The sequence below is a fragment of the Diabrotica virgifera genome, chromosome 8 (assembly GCF_917563875.1).
Source record: "Diabrotica virgifera virgifera chromosome 8, PGI_DIABVI_V3a".
NCBI classification, from domain to species: Eukaryota; Metazoa; Arthropoda; class Insecta; order Coleoptera; family Chrysomelidae; genus Diabrotica; species Diabrotica virgifera.
Window position 1 is genome coordinate 96,136,564 of NC_065450.1, and position 25,455 is coordinate 96,162,018.

A 25,455-nucleotide genomic window follows, 5' to 3' on the forward strand; every position below is an offset into this window, starting at 1 on the left:
TCTTAGTTATTATCATATATTTGGTCTTTTTTATATTCATTTTTAGTCCATATTCTTCATAGAAATTGTTTGTTTTGTTCAGTAGTAGTTGGAGTTGTTCAGCAGAGCTTGCCATAATTACGGTGTCATCTGCATATCTTAGGTTGTTAATAGATCTTCCGTTAATTATTATTTCTTCACTTTGACATAGCAATGCTTCTTCAAAAATGGCTTCACTATATGCATTAAAGAGTAATGGAGACATAATACATCCCTGCCGAACTCCTCTCCTGCTTTCAATTTCTGGACTGGGTTCGTTATCTATTACAATTTGTGCTCTTTGGTTCCAGTAAAGGTTTGTTATTATTCGTAAGTCCCTTTTGTCTATCTTTTTTGTCTTTAGAATTTGGACTAATTTTTCATGTCTTACTTTGTTAAAAGCTTTCTCAAAATCAACGTAACAAACATGCACATCCACATTCATGGCCATGCATCTTTGAGCTAACACATTAAAAGCAAATAACGCCTCTCTGGTTCCTAATCCGTTTCTGAACCCAAACTGACTATCATCTATTCCTTCTTCTAGTTTTTTGTTTATACGACCATGTATTATTTTCAAGAATAATTTGAGAATGTGACTTATTAATGATATTGTTCTGTATTCACTGCAATCTTTAGCGTTTGTATTTTTAGGGATAGCACAAAAGGTTGAGAGTAACCATTGTTTTGGTATCTTTCCTGTTTTGTACACTGTGTTAAACAAGTCTACGATAATGTCTAAGGTTTCATCATTTATGCATTTTAAGCTTTCTACTGGGATTTGGTCTGGACCTACTGCTTTACCATTTTTGCTGTTTTTTATTGCCGATTTAATTTCTTCTTTTAATATCTTCAAAACCGTATCATCTTCTACTTCGACTTCCATCTGCTCTGTTCTATTGTCTTTGAACAATTCATTTATGTATTCTGTCCATCTGTTTAATTTTTCGTTAGTACTCAACACAAGTTTCCCATCTGTATCTTTTAGTATTCCCGGTTTTCTTTTTCTGTTGATCTGAGTTAATTCCTTAATTTTTTATGTGTGTTAAAATTATCATGTCTTTTCTGGTGTTCTTCTATTTCTGAGCATTGTTCTTTTAACCACTGTTCTTTAGCCTGTTTAATTTTGAATTTTACTTGTTTATCCACATTTTTGTACATCTGATTATCTTTGTTTTTATGCTGACTGACGTCTTTCTTCCATTAAATCTAAGATTTCCTCCGTCATCCATTGTTTCTTTTTGTATCTGGTTGGTATAAGAACGTCTTTTTGACATTTATCTATTTCTGTCTTTATTAATAACCATTTTGTCTCTGTTTCAGTATTTTGCTGGATTTGTTCTTTAACATTCATTAAACGGTTATTAATTTCATCTGTCAGGCGTTGTTTAATGAGTGGGTTTCTTAGTTTACTTGTATCGATTTTTACATCTGTTGTTCTGCGTTTTATTATTTTCATTTTGAGCCTAATTTTGGTCAATACTGGGTTGTGATCTGTCCTATGTCTACACCTGGATAGGTTTTTGAAAATATAATTGCGTTCTTGTATCTTTGACTAATCAATACATAATCTACTTATTTGGTTTCTTAAAATTCTCCCTTCTTGATCTGCTGGTGACTTCCAGGTATATAGTCTTCTCTTTGGCATTTTAAACAATGTATTAGTTATGACAAAATTATTGTTTTGGCAAAATTCGATAAGCCTGTCACCTCTTTCGTTTCTGTTGCCCAGACCATATCCTCCTGTACATTCTTCTACTTTTTTGTCTCCAACCTTTTAGTTAAAATCTCCCATTATAATTGTAACATCCTGCGTTTTAATGGATTTTAAAATATTCGCTAGGTCTTCGTAGAAAGTTTCAATATCGCTCTCTGGTTTGTCGGCAGTCGGAGCATAAACTTGTATTATGTTTAATTTGGGTTTATTTTGATTTAATTGTAAGAGGATAATTCTGTTGGAGTATGGAATGAAATTTACTACAGCTTTATCAATGTGTTTGTTTAGTATTATCCCGACACCATATCTGTGTGAACCATCTTGACTTCCTGAATAGTATATTATTTTATTGTTGATTTTCATCTTTTCTGAGTCGGGCCATTGGACATCGCTGATTCCTAAAATGTCTACATTGAGCCTTTCCATTTCTTTAACGGCATTAAGTACTTTTCCAGCTTGATGTAGACTTCTAACATTCCACGTCGCTACTTTGCAAGGTTTTCGCATGTTGACGACCGGGGAGGCCTTGCAGTCTTTTTGAATTTCCTCCTCTGCCGGATCTTGTTTTCCGAGTTTCATGATCAGTAGAGTGTTTGGTTATGTTGTTAGTCATGATTGTTAACTAGGGATGCTCTATGAGCTTTTAATGCATTGGTTTCCCGTTGCCTTATGCATCTCCACGCCGTTGACCATGCCTGGTTCGTCCGCCTTTAGAAATGATTTCTCATTTCTAGGACAAGAAGGTGCCCTTCCACTTACCGATTCTTCCACCCGAAGCTGTTGGTCAGTAAGTGGGGGATGGCTTATACCGGCAATCACTCGGACGTCAGCGCCTGGTTTGTTATCTAGCAGGATATACCGGATGGTCATGATCGAGATCATCTCACGGGCAGGTGAGGTTGACATTTGAATAGGAGAGGCTATGTATTGCGCACCACTATTCCTTACATCCCTTCCATAGGAGCGTTAAAAATGCTACTTTAAGGCACTAGGGCTTTAAAAATTTTAAGGCACTGCAGTTAAAAGTGAATTGTCAAATTGTGAAACGTCAAAATATTTATATTTCATCTATTAACATTAATATTAATAGTGCAACTTGCGCAATTTGAAAAAGCTGGTTTAAAAGGTTTTTTAAAAAATTTAAACTGTATTATTGCATTTTTAACACGTTTGTAGAAAAAAACTATTAAAATTTGTTAGAATATACAACAATAAAAGTAAGATGTTATTGTATAGTTGTTATTATTTACGTATTGACAGTATAGGCAGTTTTGATGTAATGTCAAGAAAAATATAAAAATGGAATGTCAGTCAAGTTCAAGTAAAAGTTTTTGTAGATATTGTCCTGAAATTGAGAATGAATAAATTATAATTGTTGATATATAAGACGTTTGCAGAAAAAATATTGTATGATATACGTGTTTTTTTTTTGTTTGGCACCGGCTTTTGCCATTCAGCCAGTCACAACTTTGATATACGTGTTAAAAAGTACATTTTTAAGGCACTCATGTGAATTGCAGAATTCGCTTCGCTCATTCTGCAAACTTTCACATGCGTGCCTTAAACGTGTACTTTTAACATTTATATCATAAATAACTAGTATGAGTCGATTAAATAGATTCTTTTTATCTTTATACTAAGAAAAGCAACAGAATTTTAGACGAACTACTTGAAATAGTTCTTTCGTGAAAGATTTTTTGTTGAACTAAAACATAGTATAAATATTGTTTCAATAAAACGTTATATAATTTTAATTTTTATGTCAACAATATAAAAGATGGAAATATCGCACCCGTCTAGAGTACCACGGCCCAAATATGATCACATCAGAATTCCCCTCGATCAAGCAATAATGGCAACTTTAATTTTGGATATGATGTCTACTTCCAAAGCTGTAAAAAACTATAACCCAAGACGAAGAAACTGCTATATGCCAAATGAAAGACCTCTTAACTATTTCAAAATTTACACACAACAGAACTGCAAATTGGAGTGTTTAACTAATTACACACTAAACAAATGCGGTTGCACCACTGCGTATATGCCAAGTAAGTAGATATTTACTCCAGAGAAATAAGGCAAAAAAAAATGCCATGTTCGGGACACTGACCCAGTCAGGTTGTAAAAAGGTTTTTTGGCTTACTGTATTATCTAATAACTAATACATTATAAAAATACAAACATGCCCGTTCGGTGGCATATAATACCTAGTCATTAACAAATAAACTGGTAGAAATGAATTTTGTTGATTTTTTTTAAACACACTGAAAAACTAATCTTCTTTCACGCGGTACCCGCAGAATCGTTGTATCATTATCGTTGTCTTAGCAATAACATTGCAAAAAAGCTCTGTGAGATAAAAATTAATTGACGAATGATTTTTTGACATCGTTTAAAATCTCTTGTGTAATATACTACTTGACTTAATTTTTCATGCAATATCAAAGTCCTAAGTTCATTTTAAACCTTGACCCGACTACTAAACTAAAAGACGGGTCCCTTGAATAATATATTAAATTACCCTTTTTTTATGATGATCCAGTCAGATGATCCCATTTAGGATCATGGCAATGTTGCATTGATTTATTTGACAGTTCTGTCATTGATTTTTGTATACTGCCTTAAAATATATTTGACACGGCATTGATTTATTTGACGCTGTATTGATTTATTTGACAGTTCTATCAGTAAGGCCGGACAGGCGATAATTTACGGCGCGATAAAAGCAGTAAGACCAGTAAAATGAAGCAGCAGTAGCTGCAGTAAAAAGCATGGCCAGACGGGGATGTAAATTACGGCGTGTCGCGAGATGTAAATACAGTGTTTTGGTCGTTATTGTGGCTAGATGAGCTACAAAGGCTATAGCGGTATAAGATGGTCAAAAATGCACCCGCACCGAATTTTACTATAAAAATCTGAAAACATTCGACAGGTTGTATATTTTAAAGACAAAAGAGCCTGATTTTTTCAGATTTTTTTAACGAAAAATGAGCCCAGGAAAAATTTTTGAAATTTTTAAAAAAAATTTAGGTTATGATAATATGATTTGGCCAACTTTTAAATAGTATTTTTTTGTGTATTTTTTGTCGTTCTTTTGAATGGCAGAGGGAGAATTTTTAATATCTGAGCGAAAAAAACGAAAAAATTGAAAAAACCGTTTTTGGCTGTCTCGAGATGCATCTCGGGACAGCCAATTTTAGGATTTAGCATCCTGACTACAACAACTGAAAAAACAGTAAGAGTGTGAATTGTGTCATAAAATTTGGTATATGGGGTTATAGCTTGGAACAGCTTTTCCAAATAATTTTTTTCGATATCTTTACGCGAAGCAAATCGAATCACATATCGAAAATTTACCCTGTTTGTGGATTCGCAGTAGACCGCGATTAAAATTTAAATTTCAGTTGACTATTTTAAAAATTGTGAACCATCAACCTCTATGACTGTGCAAAATTTCAAATCTGTATATATTTTGATAGCCGAAATATAGGGGTGTCTTCATCTTAAATGCAACACACTGTATATTATCAATTTGATAATTTATTGCAACTAATATAGTCGTATTTTTTATACCTAGGTTCAAAATATATGTTCAAAATACTGACTAATTTACTAATTTTATCATAGAAAGTTTAACTTGATTGCATTGAAGTATTGAACCAATTATTAATGTGTAATAATATCGTACCATCTAGTCTAATATCCTTCTATCCAGTTTATGTATGGAAACCCTCAATTATCTCAGAAACGGTATGCACGATTTTTATAAATTTTGGTGGGTAGGGGTTTTCTAATGCGGCCGATAATATAGTGATAATGACATTGTTGTCAGATCTTTCGTTTTTCTAAAACTCTAATTAATATTTTTATTTCAATTGAACACCCTGTATATTTCGGAGTTATTGCTACATTTATTTATTTAAAAAAAAAATTAATCAAATTATAAAAATCAATTTTTTCGGCCCGAGTAGACATTATTTTACGTTCTTTGGACCATTGGGAACAAAGAAGTTCTTGTGTAATTTTTCTATAAAGTTAATCGTTTTCGAGTTGGTATTTAGGTAGGTATAGGGAATATAATATGAAAAATAATCAGTATTTCTTAAGGACTTCAAAACGCAAAAGATATACAGGGTGTTCCGTTTGAAATAAAAAGTTCATTAGATTTCCAGAAAAACGGAAGATCTGACAACAATGAAATTATCACTATAATATCGGCTGCATTAGAAAACCCCTACCCACCAAAACCTATAAAAATCGAGCAAGCCGTTTCCGAGATAATTGAGGGTTTCTATACATAAAACTCACTCTGTATATTATAATAATATAATAATAATATATTACAGTCCGTCTAATTTACTTACCGTTGAACGTCATTATCTACGCCAGAGATCTAAGTTGACATAGTTGCCAAAGTATAAAAAAATCCTGAATCCATTTTAAATCAAATAGATCACATAATTATTGTAAACGTGGATTATACAACAAAACAAATTACTGTTCAATGTAAATAAGTAAAGACTTAAGAAATAGAGAACAAGAATTTACTTATAATCTTTTAAGATTTGCAGTGCAATCGTTTTTGCACTGCATTGTTAATAATTAAAAAACGGCTCCGAACTCTTGGCATGAAGCCGGTAGGTTACTTTGTACATGTATTGTCTACAATAACAACTAAAAAAGTTGTCAGAAACCTCGATTATTCCAAGTCGTGATAAAATTAGGTGAAATTTATATTTTTATAGTAGAGGATCTTTTTATAGTAAAGTAAATAATAAAAACAGTAAATATAATAAAACAGATATTGCTTTACTTATAGTAAAGAATATAAACAAATATGAAGTGTCATCACCGCAACTGTCAAATAAATGATACCAATTTATGCCAAAATATCACCTTCGTTCGATTACAGTTACAGTGTGTCCCGAACAAATGTGCTTCATAAAAACGCTTTATAATCCATTTATACAAAATAAACGAAACATATTATTGTGTATTTCTTTAGTTTAACATTAATAGAAATCTTCAAATATTATTTCTACGCGTATATAATAAAATATGTCTAGTGGCAGTAATTCCAGTCTACTCGGCAAAGTGATTCTAAAAAAGAACACGCCTACCGCCTAAATATTTCGTGTTGGTATCATGCGACATCACAGGCTATGACGCAGATGACGTGCAACGTAAAAGTATATATTAATACGCTTTAATTGGTTCAAAACTTCAATTTGAACTTTTTTTGATAAAATTAGTGAATTAGTCAGTATTTTGCATGTATATTTTGAATCTAGGTATAAAAAATACGACATATATTAGTTGCAGTAAATTATCAAATTGATAATATTATACAGTGTGTCGCATTTAAGATGAAGACAGCCCTATTTATATTTTGGCTACCAAAATATATACAGATTTGAAATTTTGCTCAGTCATACAGGTTGATGGTTCACAATTTTTAAAATAGTCAACTGAAATTTAAATTTTAAACACGGTCTACTGCGGATCCACAAACAGGGTGAATTTTCGATAATATGCGATTCGATTTGCGAGATATCGAAAAAAGTTATTTGGAAAAGCTGTTCCAAATATTATTATAACCCCACATACCAAATTTTATGACAAAATTCACACTTTTAGTGTTTTTTCAGTTGTTGTAGTCAAGATCCTAAATCCTAAAATTGGCTGTCCCGAGATGCATCTCAAGAGAGTCAAAAACGGTTTTTTCAATTTTTTCGTTCTTTCCGCTTAGATATTAACAATTCTGCCTCTGCCATTCAAAATAACGACAAAAAATGCACAAAAAAATACTATTTAAAAGTTGGGCAAATCATATTATCATAACCTAAAATTTTTTTGAAAATTTCAAAAAATTTTCCTGGGCATTTTTGATTATAAAAATCTGAAAAAAATCAGACTGTTTTGTATTCAAAATATACATCCTTGTCAATTTTTTCAGATTTTTAAAGTAAAATTGCGCTCACAAAAAATAAAACCTAAAAATTCTTCTTTTCTCAATTTAAGAGGTTCTAGGGCCTCTGGAAAGCTAACAATTTGCATGAGGGCATAATTGTATATCCTTTATCGAAAACATAAGTAGCGGGGCTGATCGGTGGGGGGCATTTTGATCGTCTACAATTGGTTAGACAAAGACAACCAATGCCTCGTCAGGTTTACTGCTCTTACGGCGCCGTAAATTATCGTCTATGTGGCCTTTGTGCTGTTTCACATTCCAACATTCCAATGGTGGCGCATGTAATCATAATAATATGTAGCCTTTCTCACTAGACGGTGTTGAAACGTTCGGCGAAGTTGCCGTGTTTATGTCATCCCTCGCTTACAACAACAGAAGGCAGCCGTGCAGGGCTGCTTTATCCATTAGGCAATATAGGCAGTTGCTTAGGGCGGCAAATTATGAGAGGGCGGCAAAAAAACTTTACAAAAAATATTTTTATATAAAAATTAAAATCGAATAACATTTAAGTACATCGTACATCCATTAATGGAATATAAGTGGGCATTCATTTCTAGAAAACAAATTGCATTTTCTTAACACTATTCATTCAAAAAGGACAAAAGTCGTAAATTTAGTAATTATTGGACCGTCGGCAGCACCGCAAAGGCGGCGCAATTTTTTTAAACTGAATCCGTTTGGGTTATTCATGGTTGAAAATTTGTCATTTTCATTGAAAAATGTCGCCTTTTCGGACAGTTTTTTGCGAATACCTTAAAAATTATGCATCTAACGAAAAAAACTATATAAAATATTTTTGTAGCTTATGAAAAATAAAAGAGATTCGTTCCTTCATAAGTCTTCTAGTGATAACATAAAAGGAGATATGGTAGGTGAAAAGAAATTTTTTTGTGCATGCTCAAAGGGGTGTGTTCAACTTAATAACAGAAAATTGGTCGATTTTAAGGGTATAATGCTACCAATATCTTTTGTAAGTACTGCCGGAAAAGACCTTTAAAACGACAGAACTGTTAAATTTCGATTACATTCAAACTAAGCGAGATATGGTGCAACAAAAAAGAATGACTAATTTATTTTAAGATAAAATGCGAAGTATGTATATTTTAACCCCTCATCCACCAGATTTAAATGCATCGTTTTGCTTCAACAATACCTTTTACTATAGTGTTATTTCTATGTTCAACAAGTTGGACGGGTTTAAAATGTATGGGTTTTGAAAAAAAAAGATCAAATTATAGAGAGCGTTTTTAAATTTTTTTTAAATCTGCCTTTTTCTCCATGAAACTCGAAAGTGATAATGATATACAGTAATGAAAGAAAAATACAGTTATTATCTAAAAGAAAACCGACATTTTTGTAAGGTATTTTTTTACGTATCTCTTATCACTTTCGAATTACAAGGAAAAAAAGGAAGATTTTTAAGAAAATTTAAAAAATGCGCTCTATAATTTGATATTATTCTTTTCAAAAACCATTCATTTTAAACTCGTCCAACTTTTTGAATATAGAAATAACACTATAGTAGAAGGTATTCTAGAAGAAAAACGATGCATTTAAATTCTGGTGGATTGAGGGGTTTACTTCTCATTTTTCCTTAAAATACATTAGTCATAAGTTTTTTTGCACCATATCTCTTGGTGGTACCATATCTCTTGGACCAGGTCTTTTCAAGCACTACAAAAAGTATTCGTAGCATTATACCTATATCCCTAAAATCGACAATTTCTCTGTTATTTTAAGTTGAATACACCGATTTGAGCATGCACTAAAAAAATCTTTGTTGACCTACCATCTCTTTTTTTATTAAAACTAGAAGATTTATGAAAAAATGAATCTCTCTGATTTTTCATAAACTACAAAAATGTTTTATATAGTTTTTTTCGTTAGATGCACAATTTTTATGGTATTCAGTGTCATTTTAAAATGAAAGTGCCAAATTTTTAACCAAGAATAACTCAAAAAGTATTGAGTTTTCAAAAAAATTTATAAAACAGTTATTGCTTAGAATTAAGTTCTCTGGCCACTTCCGGTGTTAGTTTGATAAAAAAAATTTCCACCCCGAGAACGGGTGGGAACCACCCCTAAGTTAAAAGCGTCATAGGATATAGCGTAGACTTTGTTTCTTGAGCTATTCCCTACTTACAGTGATTATTTCATTCATAGGAGATTCTGACCAATAGAAAGCTACAGAAATAAAAATTAATCTGATAATTTTTGATAATTTCCCGTCGTCAAGCATATTACGTCAGATGCCCTTCGTTGCTACGAAAAAATACATTCAGTAACATTAATGACAATTAATGTTTTAAAAATTATAAAAGTGATGATTTTCAACCGTCAAATATGTATAACAATTGTGTGTTTAATTGTACTTACATAAATAAATTACAATAAATCTTTGGTTTTAAACAGTTTTATTCATGAAATAATCGCAACAAATTGCACTCGATCTCTAAAATTAATATAGAATTTTTGCCCTCGTGACACTTTGACATAATTTCACTCTCCTTCGGGTCGTGAAATTAAAACTGTCAAAGTGTCACTCGGGAAAAATTCAATAATTTTAGAGCTCTTGTGCAATTACTACTGAAAATATTCAGTAAATTGATGCAGTAGGATGGAATTCGGAGCCAAATACCCTCACTGACTGCACTAATAGATACCTACATCATTCATACATGAATGCATTCACTTACAGGTTCATTTGGATACCACAATAAAATCACAAATCACCAATAATTGGCATACCTAAATATTTAAAGAAGAGTGGATTGAAAGATATTTTTCCACCTACCTCTACCGAAAGTATACTTTTCCGGAACTGATTGTAGGGAGCAAAGTTGTACTTGTCCTCCCTAGGGAGGAAAAGTAAAAGTGACGTCATGGTATTTCATTCATGAGATATAACTTATTGACGCCCTGTACAATATCTATACATTTTAACGTTTATTTATAAAACACCCTGTACATTTGCAGAATGGTAAAAAACAGTAAATTGTTATTTTGATTTAACAATGTTTACATTAACAATTTGACTTATATTTGACAGTTGACAGTTATATTGTACTTACTTGTTAGTTTTAGTTTTAATAAATTTTGATGGTTGTATATTATATTTATATAAACATAAATAAATTAAGTAAAAATGAAAAATGACTTGTTATTAATTTGAGGAAGGTGGAAAAACCATATGTATAACATGGGAGTAAAGTGCCTTTTCCTCCCTTGAATGATTACTGTCCTCCGCTACGCGTCGGGCAGTAAACTTCATTCTCGGGAGGAAAAGTAGCACTTTCCTCCCTTGTTATACAAATAGCTATTCCCTAATTTTGATATTGCTTTGCTCATTTATTTGTGCCTCCCAGTTGCCAACCAAAGTGTCCGCTGAAAGGTCATTTTCGAAAATGTCAAGAATTTAAAATAGTCATGAAAATAATTTCCGATCAAGTATGACGCAAGAACGTCTTAACAATTTGTCGATTTTGTCCATAGAAAGTGACGTAACAAAGGTGATCGATTATGACGACATTATAGATGATTTTTCCAAAGAAAAATCAAGAAAGAAATCTGATGTGATCTAACTGGAATGACAATTTTTATGTATTGTTATTTAAATAAAAAAATCTGCTTGCAATTTTTTTTTCGCAAAAATGGTACGTGCTTGAAGGGCGGCTACTAGAGAATTGCCTAGGGCGTCAATTGACCTAAACGCGGCCCTGCAGCCGTGCCGTCTTTACGCACCCAGTAGCATAGGGGACTTTATGCATCCTTTCATATGATCCTGTCGTTCGTGCGCAAGAAGGTATTTTCTTTGGTTGTTTGGTACATTATTTTCATTTACACTTTGTGGCTGTTTAAAGTAGGTACATATCGCACACCTAGTTCAATAGTGCCACAAGTGCAAAACACAATATTCTCGAGAAATGAGCAAAATGTTCTGTAGCAAACGCGTTATGCCCTGTAAATAATTTATTTTGAGAATGACTGGCTTCGAAATTACAATTTAGGTAGCAAATTATACAGTTATTCGCTGGATCTTATTACAATTTATTAAAAATAAAACGTTATTATGATTTTGATAGTTATGGCGATATTGCATTGTGAAGAAAGTCATTTATAAAACGATACCTAGGAGATACGGCGGCAATGTAATGAAAAAAGCAATTGATTTTTGCAGTTGTGGCTGTATTGAATTACATCGGTTGTATTGTAGCAGTGTATATTATCGCCACATCTCTCTTGATTTTTGCAGTTGTGGCCATATTGAACGTATTGAATTACATCGGTTGTATTGTGGCAGTGTATATTATCGCCACATCTCCCAGTTATGGCCATATTGCATTTTCAAAACCTCCAAAAACCCTACAGTGAAATACCGAAGTAACTTACTTTATACTTATCCAAAACAATATTTTAGTTCAGGATGTATTGAATTAGATGGGCCATTATTTAGGCAATATTTTACAGCCCTAACCCAAAATTCGAATTTTTTGCAGTTGTGGCACAATTGAACTAAGTGTGCGATATATTTTATATTATGGTATCAAGATTGATAGTGAAATATTAATAACATTAACTGAAGCGAGACCTGTTCATTGAGACGAAAAAATAGAAATATATAAAGGTAGAAACTTGACGAGAAATGCTTGGAATGGTGTATGCCGTGCCCTTAACAGTGCACGAATTAATTTGAATTAATTAATTTGACGAATTAGGTGATAAAGAAAAAAACACATTTTATAAGTACAGCAAAATTAATTATATATGTTACTGATAACAACAGTAATTAAAACTGCTAATTGTATTATAATAAACTATATTTTACATAGTTGCAATTAACGTTGAGTATAGAGGGTGTTCCATCAATATGTGTGAATATAAAAATATATAAATCGTATCTTTTATGTTAATAGGATGGACCCAATGAATTCGGTTCCTCTTATTTTTCTTTCTTCGACGGTAAAGTAAACACAACGCTATAATTTGATTTCGCTCCATAAAAAATAAACCTTTTATTCTACGAAATTATATTTAGTTTTATAGGGTAAACAACTCGGTGAAAACTAGAGTAGGGCGGCGGTCACGTCGTGTGTGAAATTATCTAAAAACAACATTTAAAACGAGGGGAACAACATTTAAAAATGAATGGATGACACAGGGTCTTTTAAATTCTGTACATGAAAATCATAGATTGTAATGTTGTTCTGAAGCTGTTTCCTTGAGGAATTTTTATAATAAACTAGTCTAAATGGGAAATAAGCCACAATTTAGCTAAAAAAAATTATTTTATTAACGTTTCGACGCCCAAATCGGATGTTGAAACGTTAATAAAATCATTTCTTAGTTCATTTGTGGCTTGTTTCCCATTTAGAATAGTTTATTACATATATTGTATGAGCTATTTAGATGAGCTAATTCAAGACTCCACAATGGTGAAGACACCCCGAAAGAGCTTTTCAGGGAGCACTTTCCTGAGTCTGAAACCAAACTGATACCACTAGACACATGGCAAACCGGACTGGATATCATGACTTATGAGTCTAAGGAAAACTGGCATGTGGCAAAAGAAGTTATAAACCAGGACAAAATCAAATGGGCAATAAACTCATTCGAGCCATATAAATCGGCGGGTCCGGACGGGATTTATCCAATACTTCTCCAGAAGGGAAACGACCTTCTTTTCAAAAAATTGTGTAAGATACTGCAGGCTAGTTTAGGGCTGGGGTACTTACATACCAAAAGCATGGAGGCTGATAAGGGTGGCTTTTATACCCAAACCTGGAAAAATCGGACAGGAAAGGGCCAAGTCCCTGCGGCCAATAAATCTGATGTCATTCGTACTGAAGACCTTAGAAAAACTGCTCGATAAGCACATCAGGGATTGTGTATTGGTTGAAAGTCCAATACATCAGGGACAATATGCGTATCGAGCAGGAGTCTCCACAGAAACGGCACTGCACCATCTCGTACAGAGGGTGGAGTACGTTCTCGAAAACCAAGAGGTGATGTTGGGTGCATTTCTCGATATTGAGGGAGCATTTGACAACACTCCCTACGAAGCGATCACAAGGGCGATCCTTCTAAAAGGAATAGACGAAACAAGCTTCAGATGGATAGACTGCATGCTTAGGAGCCGTGTGATGTATGCTACGTTGCTAGGGGATACAGTGTCAGCTCAGGTAGCCAGAAGCTGCCCACAGGGGGGAGTCTTATCTCTTCTATTATGAAATCTGGTCATGGATGGCCTGATAGCTAGACTCGACAATGATAGGCATCATGTTCTGGGCTATGAGGATGACCTAGTCATCTTAGCCCACGGAAAATTTAATGGTACAGTCAGAGATCGAATGCAACAGGCTCTGACCGTAGTTACAGAATGGACTTCAAATGTAGGGCTTAACATCAGTCCTCTAAAGTCAAAAATCATGACATTTACAAAAGAGGAATTCAGAGGAATTGGGTCGTCTAAGTCTAAATGGTCTACATTTAAATCTGGTGAGTGAAGTAAAGTATCTCGGGAAAATATTAGACTCAAGACTAACTTGGAATCAGCAGATAGAAAGAATAACAAAGAGAGCGGTAACTACGTTAATGGTAGCCAGACGTACTCATGGAAAAATATGTGGTTTGGGACCAGACATGGTATATTGGACTTATAACATGGTGGTAAAACCCACAATTACATATGCATCAGTGGCATGGTGGCCAAAAGTGCAACCAAAAATTCCATCATCGAATTAAGCAAGGTGCAAAGACTTGCTTGTCTCGGGATCACGGGGGCTATGAGGGGCACACCTACGGCAGCTATGGAGGCAATACTGGATATCCCTCCTTTACATATAACAATGAGAGGTGAGGCGAGAATGGGATATTATAGACTGCGAGAAAACCTGAGCAACGTACCAGTTAAATCAGGACATAGTAGAATTACGAATGAAACTAATAATGCCGAATGGATGATGATTTCTGACCATATGACATCAAGATACAAGCCTGAAGTACCTTTTCAAGTAAACATTTGCCCACGAGACGAATGGGACAGAGGAAACTCTCGACCCAGACTGCAGGGTTACACCTGGTATACGGACGGGTCTAAAACTGTAGACGGTTCGGGCGCAGGAATATTATGTAGTGGTGGAAATTTCAACATTTATATTCCACTGGGAGAACATACCTCCGTATTTCAGGCAGAGATTTTTGCAATCTTGCAATGTGCAAGAGAAAACAACCTGAGGGCATTCGAACTGCAGCGGGTTCATATGCACAGATAGCCAAGCAGCCATTGGGGCTCTTATAAACCCTAAAGTGAACTCTAGGCTGGTGTGGGAATGTCGACAAGAACTTGACAGACTGGCACAACATAATAGTGTTATACTGGTATGGGTTCCAGGTCATCGGGGCATATACGGCAATGAAAGAGCTGATGCACTTGCCAAGAGAGCATCAGCTACAAAATACCTGGGTCCAGAGCCGGCCGTGGGAGTGCCAAAAAGCACCGTCCGCGAACGAAAAAAAGCCTGGATCCGAAGCCAACACAACTCACACTGGGAGAGTGTACCCGGTCAAACACATGGCAAGATGTATATCGGACGGACATATGCTAGTAGGGCTGAGTTACTGCTGAAAACAAGCAAGAATCAGCTCAGAGTCATAACAGGTTTCCTCACTGGACATGCGCCATTTAAGGGTCACCTGCATACAATGAGGCTGTTTCATGGAGACTTGAGCTGCAGACTTTTAACAGAGAACCTGAAACAGTCAACCATATTTTGCATGACTGTGAGGCATTGAATCGGAGGCGGCAAACACTTTTCGGAGACATCGAAGTGACTCCAAATATATATGGCACCCACCCACTAGACCTGTACAAGCTGGTACAGGGTTCCAGAATTCTGGAATGGGTTTCATAAGCAAATGGAAGATTTACAATAAGCCAAGTGGCTGCAGTACAACCGGTTCACAACAGACGGCTTCCCGGAAAAAAACAGTTCAAGTCATTTCCTAAAAAATATTTTTACGCTCGTTTCAATGGCGGTATTATTTTTTTGAAAAATTAATATATACAGGGTGAAAGAATTGAAAAAAAACAACATATTTTTACATAAAAAACCAAGAAAACCAAAACTTTTGGTAAACCGATTCTTTCGATTCAAGATTCCGATCTTATACATTAAAAAAAGGAACCTATATACCAAATTTAGTTGAAATTAGACGTTTCGTTCAAAAGTTATCGTGCTATTAGTCACATATGTACAGTCTCCATTTTGAATGCCCGCCATTTTTGTAAAAGGCAAAATCTGAGATGGCCCCATATCTAAATTTGAACCTTTATATGTGTAGTATATGTGGTCCAAATTATATGCTTCTGTCATTAAATGCACAACTATTTCACATATCGGCTTCACTACAGGTATTTTGGGCTAATGCATATTATTCACATTAGACCGACGTTATAATTATTATGCCTCCGAACTATGACAGGCATTTTTGAATTTCTAGTTTATTAGGTATAATAGTACCCAAAAAATCAATTTGCAACCTGGCTGAGTCAGTGTCCCGAACATGGTATTTTTCACCTTATTTCCCTGGAATATCAGTAAAGTATTTAAATTACAAATTATCACGGTCCCAATTTACATTTTAGGAGAGAATATCACTAGAATTTGCAACGGTCTTGACAATCATTGTGTTTGTTTGGCTGAAAGTAAGTTTATTGTTTATTTTTATATTAATTTATATAAACGTTAAATTGTTGTGTAATTGTTTTCTGCTAATCTATTTCAGTGCATTGGCATAAATTCGACATGTTTAACGTGGGGGTCAAACTCAAAAAAGCCAAGAAAATATCAGACAAATTTTTTCGTGTTTTTTTTTAACCCTTTATCCAAACTAAAATTAAACTAGCATATTTTTGTTTTTACCAAACATCTTATCGTGAAGATGGTGTGTTTTATGACTTTTCATAGGAAATCTAGCAGCTACCAATTTTTCCCAAAACAAAAAAAAACTGTAGGACCCTGAAATCTTGGGCTGCTTACGAAAAACACTAGTACTCATTTTTTTCTGACGAGGGATCGTGGACTAATTCTAAATACGAATTTTAATACAATTAGACTAATTTAACTAAGTTGTCAGCAGTTGCTGGTTTTATTTTTCTAATGAATGCGTATGAATATTGACTCACACCAATTTTTAGTGTAGGTAAACACCTATAATAGAATTTTGCTAATGTTTAAGTTTTAAAATCAGACGTTCGGATACAATTAACGTCTATTTGCAAAGACAATTAAGTCGACTTTACTAAGTAACAAGACGTTTACTCAACACACGCACTCCACATCACTATGATCTGATTGCGAGATCAACTATACCATGCCAATGACCTTAGTTGTCGAGGCATTTAAGCTAAATAAAAAAAAATTGTTGTTTGAATATTTCTAGATTTTCGATAATTTATATTGATTTTTTTATTTTAGTGGATATGCTTAATGCAAGTATAGATGGACATTTGCTTAAATTGGAAGGAAAACAGACAAGTACTGAATGTGATTGTTTACCTATTTGTTCGAAGATGAATTATATAATTCAAAGTTCCCAACTCAATTGGAATTGGGCCGCTGAAGATTCAAATTACACAAAAGGGTATCTAGATCTATTTTTACTAATAAGTTTTGTTTATAATGCATAAATAGCTTGTTAGCAATGAGTAAAATATTTTAAAATGATAACATACAATCAATATTTAAAACAAATAAAGTAAACACATTATGGATAATACATAACATATTACAAAACGATTGGTAATTTTTTCATATCGTACTAGGAACAGAGCAAATCAAGATATTATGTACACCGAAATAAGGAATTGTGATCCAATAGCTAAATTCATTTATCCTCACTATTTTAAAATCGATACAGGTTAAATAACTAGAACAATAAGAGGAAAAAAGGGGAACAAAAACAGAAACAGAAGAGAATTCAGTAATAATCGAAGGATTAGTATTACCAACATCGTTCATAGAAAAACTTTACGAGAGAGTCCTAACGGTCCGAATAGAAGAGGAAGCCACGGACATGGAAGATCCAAGCGGATTTTGATCTGGGTGATCCTGTGTAGAAATGTATTTACAATGAAACAATTGAAAAAAAAAAAGAGATTAGCAAGAGAAATCGAGCTTCACGCTGCTTCTGTAGATCTTCATAAGGCATCCGACTCCGTCCCTTTGCAAAAAATACAAATAAAAGTATACAGACTGTATATTGAAACTATACATTATAGACCTGGATCCCGCGTACCAAAAAAAATTGATTAATAGCAAGCTGAAAATTTGTTAATAGCTTAACGGTGTCTAGTCGGACAAACTTTGATGTATGGGAATACTGGAGCAGAGGAAGATTTAATTGTGGAACAGGTTAAAAATATGGAACGTCAGACTACGAAAACGTTTCACGTATTTTGTCGGACAGAACTTCCAATTGATTTGTTACCATTTCATTAAACTCACATGCAAAAATCAGACTGGTGTTTATCACCAACTGGGCATTTTAATGAGTGGAACACGAAGAACATGTCAAATGACAGGAATCATGTTGGTTAGTATAGCAATCTGATTTTTGCATGAGAGTTTAATAAAAGGGTAACAAATCAATTGAATGTTCTGTCTGACAAAATACATGGGACTTTTTCGTAATCTGACGTTCCAAATTTTTAAACTGTTCCACAATTAAAACTTCCCCTTTTCCAGTGTTCCCGTACATCAAAGTTTGTCCGACTAGACACCGTTTAGCTATTAACAAATTTTCAGCTTGCTATTAATCAACTTTTTTTGGTACGCGGGATCCAGGCCTATTATATATTAGTAATATACTGAATGTGTATACAATACGAAAAAATACAGAAAAAATCAGGTATAAATTGTGTGCATAAACGCCATCAAAGAAATATATTGAGATAACCAAATTTATGTTAAAGTTAAATCAAACTTCTGAGCTTATCGTACAAACAAAAGGTCTAAAACAGAGCGCTATTTCCTCTCTCCAGCCCTGTTTAAAATTGACCTATGTGGCGCTTTAAAATAAAAATACATTCACTTTTGCACAATCCTCTGCCGATGATGAGGTATCTCTTGCCGAATACTTGCAAGACATGATAAACAAACTCATAGAAGAATTTACAAAATGTCTTTAGATATAAATAGGTGTATACAAAATACATAATATATGAATCCAGGGAGGAACAGGAGAATATGTCGGAACAGAAAACGGAATAATAAAAAATGTTGGGCAGTATTAAGACATAGGAGTTATAGTAATTGAAGACGGGAAAGGTAATAAAGGTGTACTAAAAAAAGTAGAAAAGGGTAAAAATATGATAAAAGCGCTATATCCAATCTTATTGAGTAAAAATCTAAAACTACAAAGAGAAATATATATTATATTCGGCTATGAATCAGCCAATACTGAGGTATGGATCTGAAACTTGGGTTATCTATAACAAATATACCTCACAATAACTTTTACCAAACAAAACAATGTACTGGAGAAGAAAGTGCAGCAAGCTTATTTTAAACTAATTAGCGAAATTCTCTATCTTTTCGTTTCCAAAAAATGAATTCGTCAAGTAATTATGATACCCACTGGATTTCCGACTGAAACTAGCCTTATATTATATTGATGTTCCCTAGCTAATATTTCCAAATTGACTAGGCACCTGCTTTCGAGCCAAATTTCCAGTTTCCTACAATTATGCAGCTTACGCGGTATTTTACCCAAAATATCAGCATCGGTATAAATAGGTCCAAATATTTTTCGGCGAAAGCAAGTATGAGCTACAACATCGTAGTCCACTGAAATATTCTCAACTGCTCAAAATTGGCAGAGAAGACGAAAACCTTTTGCAAATATATTTTCAACCCTCAGGAATCCGAATCTGAAATTAGTTTTGCGAGAAAATGGCCAGAAATCCGGAAAAATCGAAAAATAGAGATTTTTCGCAATTTTATTGGAAACTACAATAGCTAGCGGAAAAATAATTAAACCATCGTGTTTATTGGACGATTTTACATCAAAATATTTGTTTATATAATACAAAATAGATAATTCTTGTAATAATTATATACTTAGTGTGTCCCGAAAGTAGCAGGACGGTCGAATATCTCGCGAAATATACATCGGATCAAAAAACAAAAACTGAAAAGTACGTTTTCAATATTTTTCAAAAATCTACCAAATGACACCAAATACGACACCCCCCTCCACACCCTGGGGGTGGGTGGGTGATAAACTTTAAAATCTTAAATAGGGACTGACATTTTTTATTGCAGATTCGGATTGCTTACGCAAAAATAACTAACGTTTATTCCAGACATTTTTCGAATTATGGATAGATGGCGCAATAATCAGAAATAACTTTTTAGCCTGATACCCTAGATAAATTATAGAAAAGGTCTAATATCTCGAGAATTACAGTTGCAAGTGAAAAACCAAAAAACACCTGTTTAATATTTTTCAAAAACCTATCGAATGTCACCGAACACGACACCCCCTCCACACCCTGAAAGTGGGGTGGGGGTAACCTATTATACCCCCACCTCTCCTCCAAAGTCAATCCTTCTGACAAATAATTCCAGTCAAGTCAAACTGGTGAATGATTCTTCTTCTTCTTCTTCTAGGGTACTACAGCCCAAATTGAGCCTTGGCTTCCTTTATTTTTTGCCTCCACCCTTGCTTGTCTCTGGCTTCTCTTTGCCACATACGGACTCCAAAAAGGGCTTGTGCGTCGCTGTTTCCTGTGTCTTCCCAGCGCTTTCTTGGCATTCCGACCGGTCTCTTTCCCTGCATTCTAGGGTCAATGATTACCGGTTTGAAAATTCAAACTGTTTGTTAAACTAGTTTGAAAGAGTTTGAAAAATAATTTATTTAGTAGATAATTATACTGTTTTTTTCGAGATAGGAATGTAATAATAATTATTACACTTCACTATGGTGCTAAGATGCCCATTAAAATAACAACAGAAAAATACAATGAGTTCAATATTAAAATAACTTGATACCAAACTTGATACGGGGAGCGATTCAAGTCAAAATTCAGAATTTGTTTACGTAAGGGGAATTATTGTAAATTCAAGAAAATGATTTATTTACACGTAAAATGGCTTGCTGGCAAGTTTCGCTGTATCAGTGATAATTTTATCGGGATATCTGTCAACGATATTGCGTTACTTATGATTCAATTACTTTTTATGTTTATATTTGAGTGTTGCTTTAGATTACAACCAAAAATCCGTTGGATGGTATAACAAGGGTAATTTAATCTACTTCAACAAAAATTTATGACTAAATGTACTTAATTGTATAAAAACTCACCAGGTAATGTTTACAATTTTGGATCCAACGTTTTATGGTGTACTATCACAAACACTACCTGTCGTAGAAGTTGTTGCTTCCTACGGAAATTCTTCTTCATAGGTACAATTTTTTGTGACTTCTCATCAGACGTCGTTTTAAATAACTAGTTCCACTATTGCTCATTTTATAACGCTGTTCTTTATTTTTACATAATTTGCACTTTGCAATTTTCATTCTTTTGGAATCGCCTGCCATATCAAATAAATCAATATATTTCATTTTCTTGTTAATTAATTCTGCCTCCTCTACAGATTTTTTTTCTTAACTTCTGCACTGGGAATATAGGTCTGGATCCCGCGTATGAAAACAAGTTGATTATTAGCAAGCTGAAAATTTGTTAATAGCTTAAGGATGTCTAGTCAGACAAACTTTGATATACGGGAACGCTGGAACAGGGGAAGTTTTAATTGTGGAACAGGTTAAAAATTTGGAACGGTCAGACCACGAAAACGTCACATGTATTTTCTCCGACAGAACTTCCAATTGATTTGTTACCTTTTCATTAAACTATCATGCAAAAATCAGGCTGCTATTTATCACCAAATGGGCATTATAATGAGTGGAACACGTAGAAAGTGTCAAATGACAGGAATTATGCCAGGTGATAAATAGCAGTCTAATTTTTGCATGAGAGTTTAATGAAAGGGTAACAAATCAATTGGAAGTTCTGTCGGACAACACACATGTGACGTTTTCGTGGTCTGACCGTTCCAAATTTTTAACCTGTTTCACAATTAAAACTTTCCCTGTTCCAGTGTTCCCATATATCAAAGTTTGTCCGACTAGACACCCTTAGGCTATTAACAAATTTTCAGCTTGCTATTAATCAACTATTTTTTCTATGGATGCTATACAAGTGCAACTTCTCTCACTACTTACATACATTCAAAACGAACATGTTCTCAGGCAGTGAGAAAAGTCGGCCATTGTAGTGAGAAATATTTTTTCTCAGGGGTTCACCGCCGGTTTACATACATATGATCGCCATTTTCATGGTAACATGCACAATACAAACACAATTATTATTGTCAAACAAAATGTATTCAAACTTGTCAAAACTTATCAAAAATTACCTTTTAAGACTGTTCAACTTGAATTATAATTTTAAATAAATAAAGTATATAAATATTAAGAATATTAAATACCTATGTGTATATATGTATTTTATTTTAATTTAAGCATATAATATACCTAAAAGCACCTAAATTATTTAATTTTGAAGTTTGAACTCTTGACAAAAACGCATCCATAGAAAAAGTACAGTGTACAATACGAGAGAAAATTACATATTTCTCTCTCGCTTGATTTGCGGCACTCGCTTCGTGCCTCGGCTCGTGCTAACAAACTTCTGCGCTCGTGAGAAATATGTCTATTTCTCTCTTGTTGTACAATATACTATTTTCATACGCGGGATCCAGACCTAATATATTCAAAATCAGACTCACTTTGCTCTGGTATGCATTCTGAGCAAAAAAGGTTTAGGTTCAGACATTATCGCACAAAAGACACACTTCAAAACGAACGTAACAAGCAAACCACATATTTCTAAATATGAACTATAACTAATTTGCGGAGTAGCAGAGTACCTACAGGTTCAGACCTGTTCAAATAAGTTAAAACAAAAGGCGGTACTCTTGCAATTAGGATTGTTAGAAACAAACATCTTGCGCAATATGATATTCAAACTTCAAACTGTTTAAAGAAGTTTAATTTCAAGTCAAACCTAAAGATATCGAAATCAAGTCAAACCTGTTTACAAAAACAGTTTGGTTTTCAAGTCAAGTCAAGTTAAATCAAACTAGTTTGACTCGATGCATTTCTTGATGGGAAAATAAAAAAAAACAAAATGTTCACAAAAAAGACTCTGATTTTTTTTATATTACACTTGTACCTTGTCATCACTACAGGGTGTCTCAAACTTAACACAAGAAAACCATTTCTTTTCTTCCACCTGGTATAAATCCAAAAGAGAAGTTTGAGTAAATCTTTATCTAACAGTGGTTTTGGAAAAATGGGCATATATTATAGTAGTGCTAAACTTTTGCTGTTAAGTTTATTAATTAATGTACATATATAAAAAAATGGTCACCTCATCTTGAACTTGTCAAAAATTAAAAGTGACTAAGATTTTCGGAGTTGGCTATAAATATATTACTTACATATCAAGCTATATTTATTATGCACTGACCAGTACAAAAAACGGCCACACCACAAAATGGGTCATTTTTGGTGTCTCGAATTTCCTAAACCTGTTGTCCGATTTAAGTGATTTTTTTAATATGTTTATAGCCTTATCCTTTAACAATATCGCTGTAATAATATTGTTGTTAGACAGGTAAATTATAATTGTATACCAGGTGTACCAGTCAAACTATGTTTTTTTCTCGAAGTTCACCACACCCTGTGGAATATTCTAGATTTTATAAAATACTGAAATTAAAACCCAACTATAGCCTTAGGTGTTCTTAACATTCTGCTTTTTGATTCATTCGCTTACGTTCGATAATAAAAAAGTTAGGTACTTTAACAACTAGCCATGTTCTTCATCAATACAGGGTGTTTCTAATAAGTGCGACAAACTTTAAGGGGTAATTCTGCATGAAAAATAATGACCGTTTAATTAATAAACATATGTCCATAAATGCCTCGTTACCGAGATACGGGATGTTGAATTTTTTCTTACAAACTGATGATTTATTTATGGCTCTAAAACCGGCTGGGATATGCAAATGAAATTTGGTAGGTTTTAAGAGACAGTTATTGCACATTTTTTGACATGCAATTAAGAATTTTATATTCTCCATTGGCGCGCATAAGGGTAATATGACGGGTAATATTACCCGCATGCACGCCAATGGTGAATATAAAATTCTTAATTTCATGTCAAAAAATGCGCAATAACAACCTCTTAAAACCTACCCAATTTTATTTGCATATATCTCAACCGGTTTTTAGAGCAATAAATAAATCATCAGTTTGTGAGAAAAAATTCAACATCCCATATCTCGGAAACGAAGCATTTGCGGACATGTTTATAAAGCACACGGTCATCATTTTTCATGCAGAATTACCCCTTAAAGTTTGTCGCACTGATTTAGAAACACCCTGTATTGATGAAGAACATGGCTAGTTGTTAAAGTACCTAACTTTTTTGTTATGCAACATAAGCGAATGAATAAAAAAACAGAATGTTAAAAAACCTCAGCCTATAGTTGGGTTTTAATTTCAGTATTTTATAAATGTTAGAATATTCCACATGGTGTGGTGAAGTTTGAGAAAAAAACACAGTTGGATTGGTATACCTGGTATACAATGATAGGTTACCTGTCTGGCAACAATATTATTACAGCGATATTGATAAAGAATAAGGTTATAACATATTAAAAAAATCACTTAAATCGGACAACAACTTTCGGAAATTCGAGACATCAAAAATAACCCATTTTTTGGGTTGGCCGGTTTTTGGGCCGGTCAGTGTATTATTGTAAAGTATATTAATCTAAATAATATTACCTTTTAGAAAGCACATGTCAATGTTTCAAGTGTTCTTCAAAGATAACCAATTCATCACATCGGAAAGAAATGAGCTGTTCGGGCCAATAGATTTCGTCGCAAACTTAGGTGGATTACTTGGACTTTTTATTGGATTTTCAATGTTATCTTTAATCGAAATAGTTTATTATATTACACTTCGACTAATTGCTAATTTTAATATATTTGGACGGAAATATTGGGCTGGAAATACCGTTAAGGAAAATATTTGTTAATTTTTATAAATGCTGTAATTTCTAAACCATATATTACTTCAGAAATTATTAACCGTAGGGCTAAATTTTAAGAACATGTTTCTGGAAAACAATATTTGCTATTAAGTGTTAATAATATATTATATTATACTATTAGACTGCCACAATATAGTAAAAAAAAAGGTTCCTTCCAGTCGCAAATATTTTTATCCTTATATTTACATACAAGCGAGAATCAATTATAGTATAGTATAGTTGATCCAAAAGATGGCATCCAAAGTGAAAGTTATCCTTCAACACCACATTGTTCTATATGGTCCACACAATGTCCAGAAAAAAGTCACACCATTTTAAGCGTCGGGTTTGGGGGGGATAGGGGGGAGAAATCGGTAAATTCGTAGTTTTTAAGTTTTTTGCCAATATTTCTAAAACTTTGCGGTTTAGCATGAACAATCTTCTATACAAAATTGTTCTACATTAAATTTGAAATAAAAAAGGCCCTATGAATAATCTTTCTAAAATGAATGGTTCCAAAGTTACGGAGGTAGTATAGTATAACTGGTCCAAAAAAAGGCCTAACCCAAACATCCAAAGTA

General features: G+C 33.6%; 1 protein-coding gene across 1 annotated transcript in view; it reads left to right on the forward strand.

Annotated features, from left to right (window-relative positions):
• Positions 1-25,157, forward strand: part of LOC126890542 (pickpocket protein 28-like) — a 96,100-nt gene extending 70,943 nt beyond the window's left edge. The window contains exons 6-9 of the mRNA XM_050659550.1: positions 3,513-3,783; positions 16,351-16,410; positions 17,183-17,348; positions 24,634-25,157. Of these exons, the coding sequence (XP_050515507.1) occupies positions 3,513-3,783; positions 16,351-16,410; positions 17,183-17,348; positions 24,634-24,880 (744 nt within the window). The 3' untranslated portion in view covers positions 24,881-25,157. The remainder of the gene's footprint in view (positions 1-3,512; positions 3,784-16,350; positions 16,411-17,182; positions 17,349-24,633) is intronic.
• Positions 25,158-25,455: the final 298 nt, after the last annotated feature.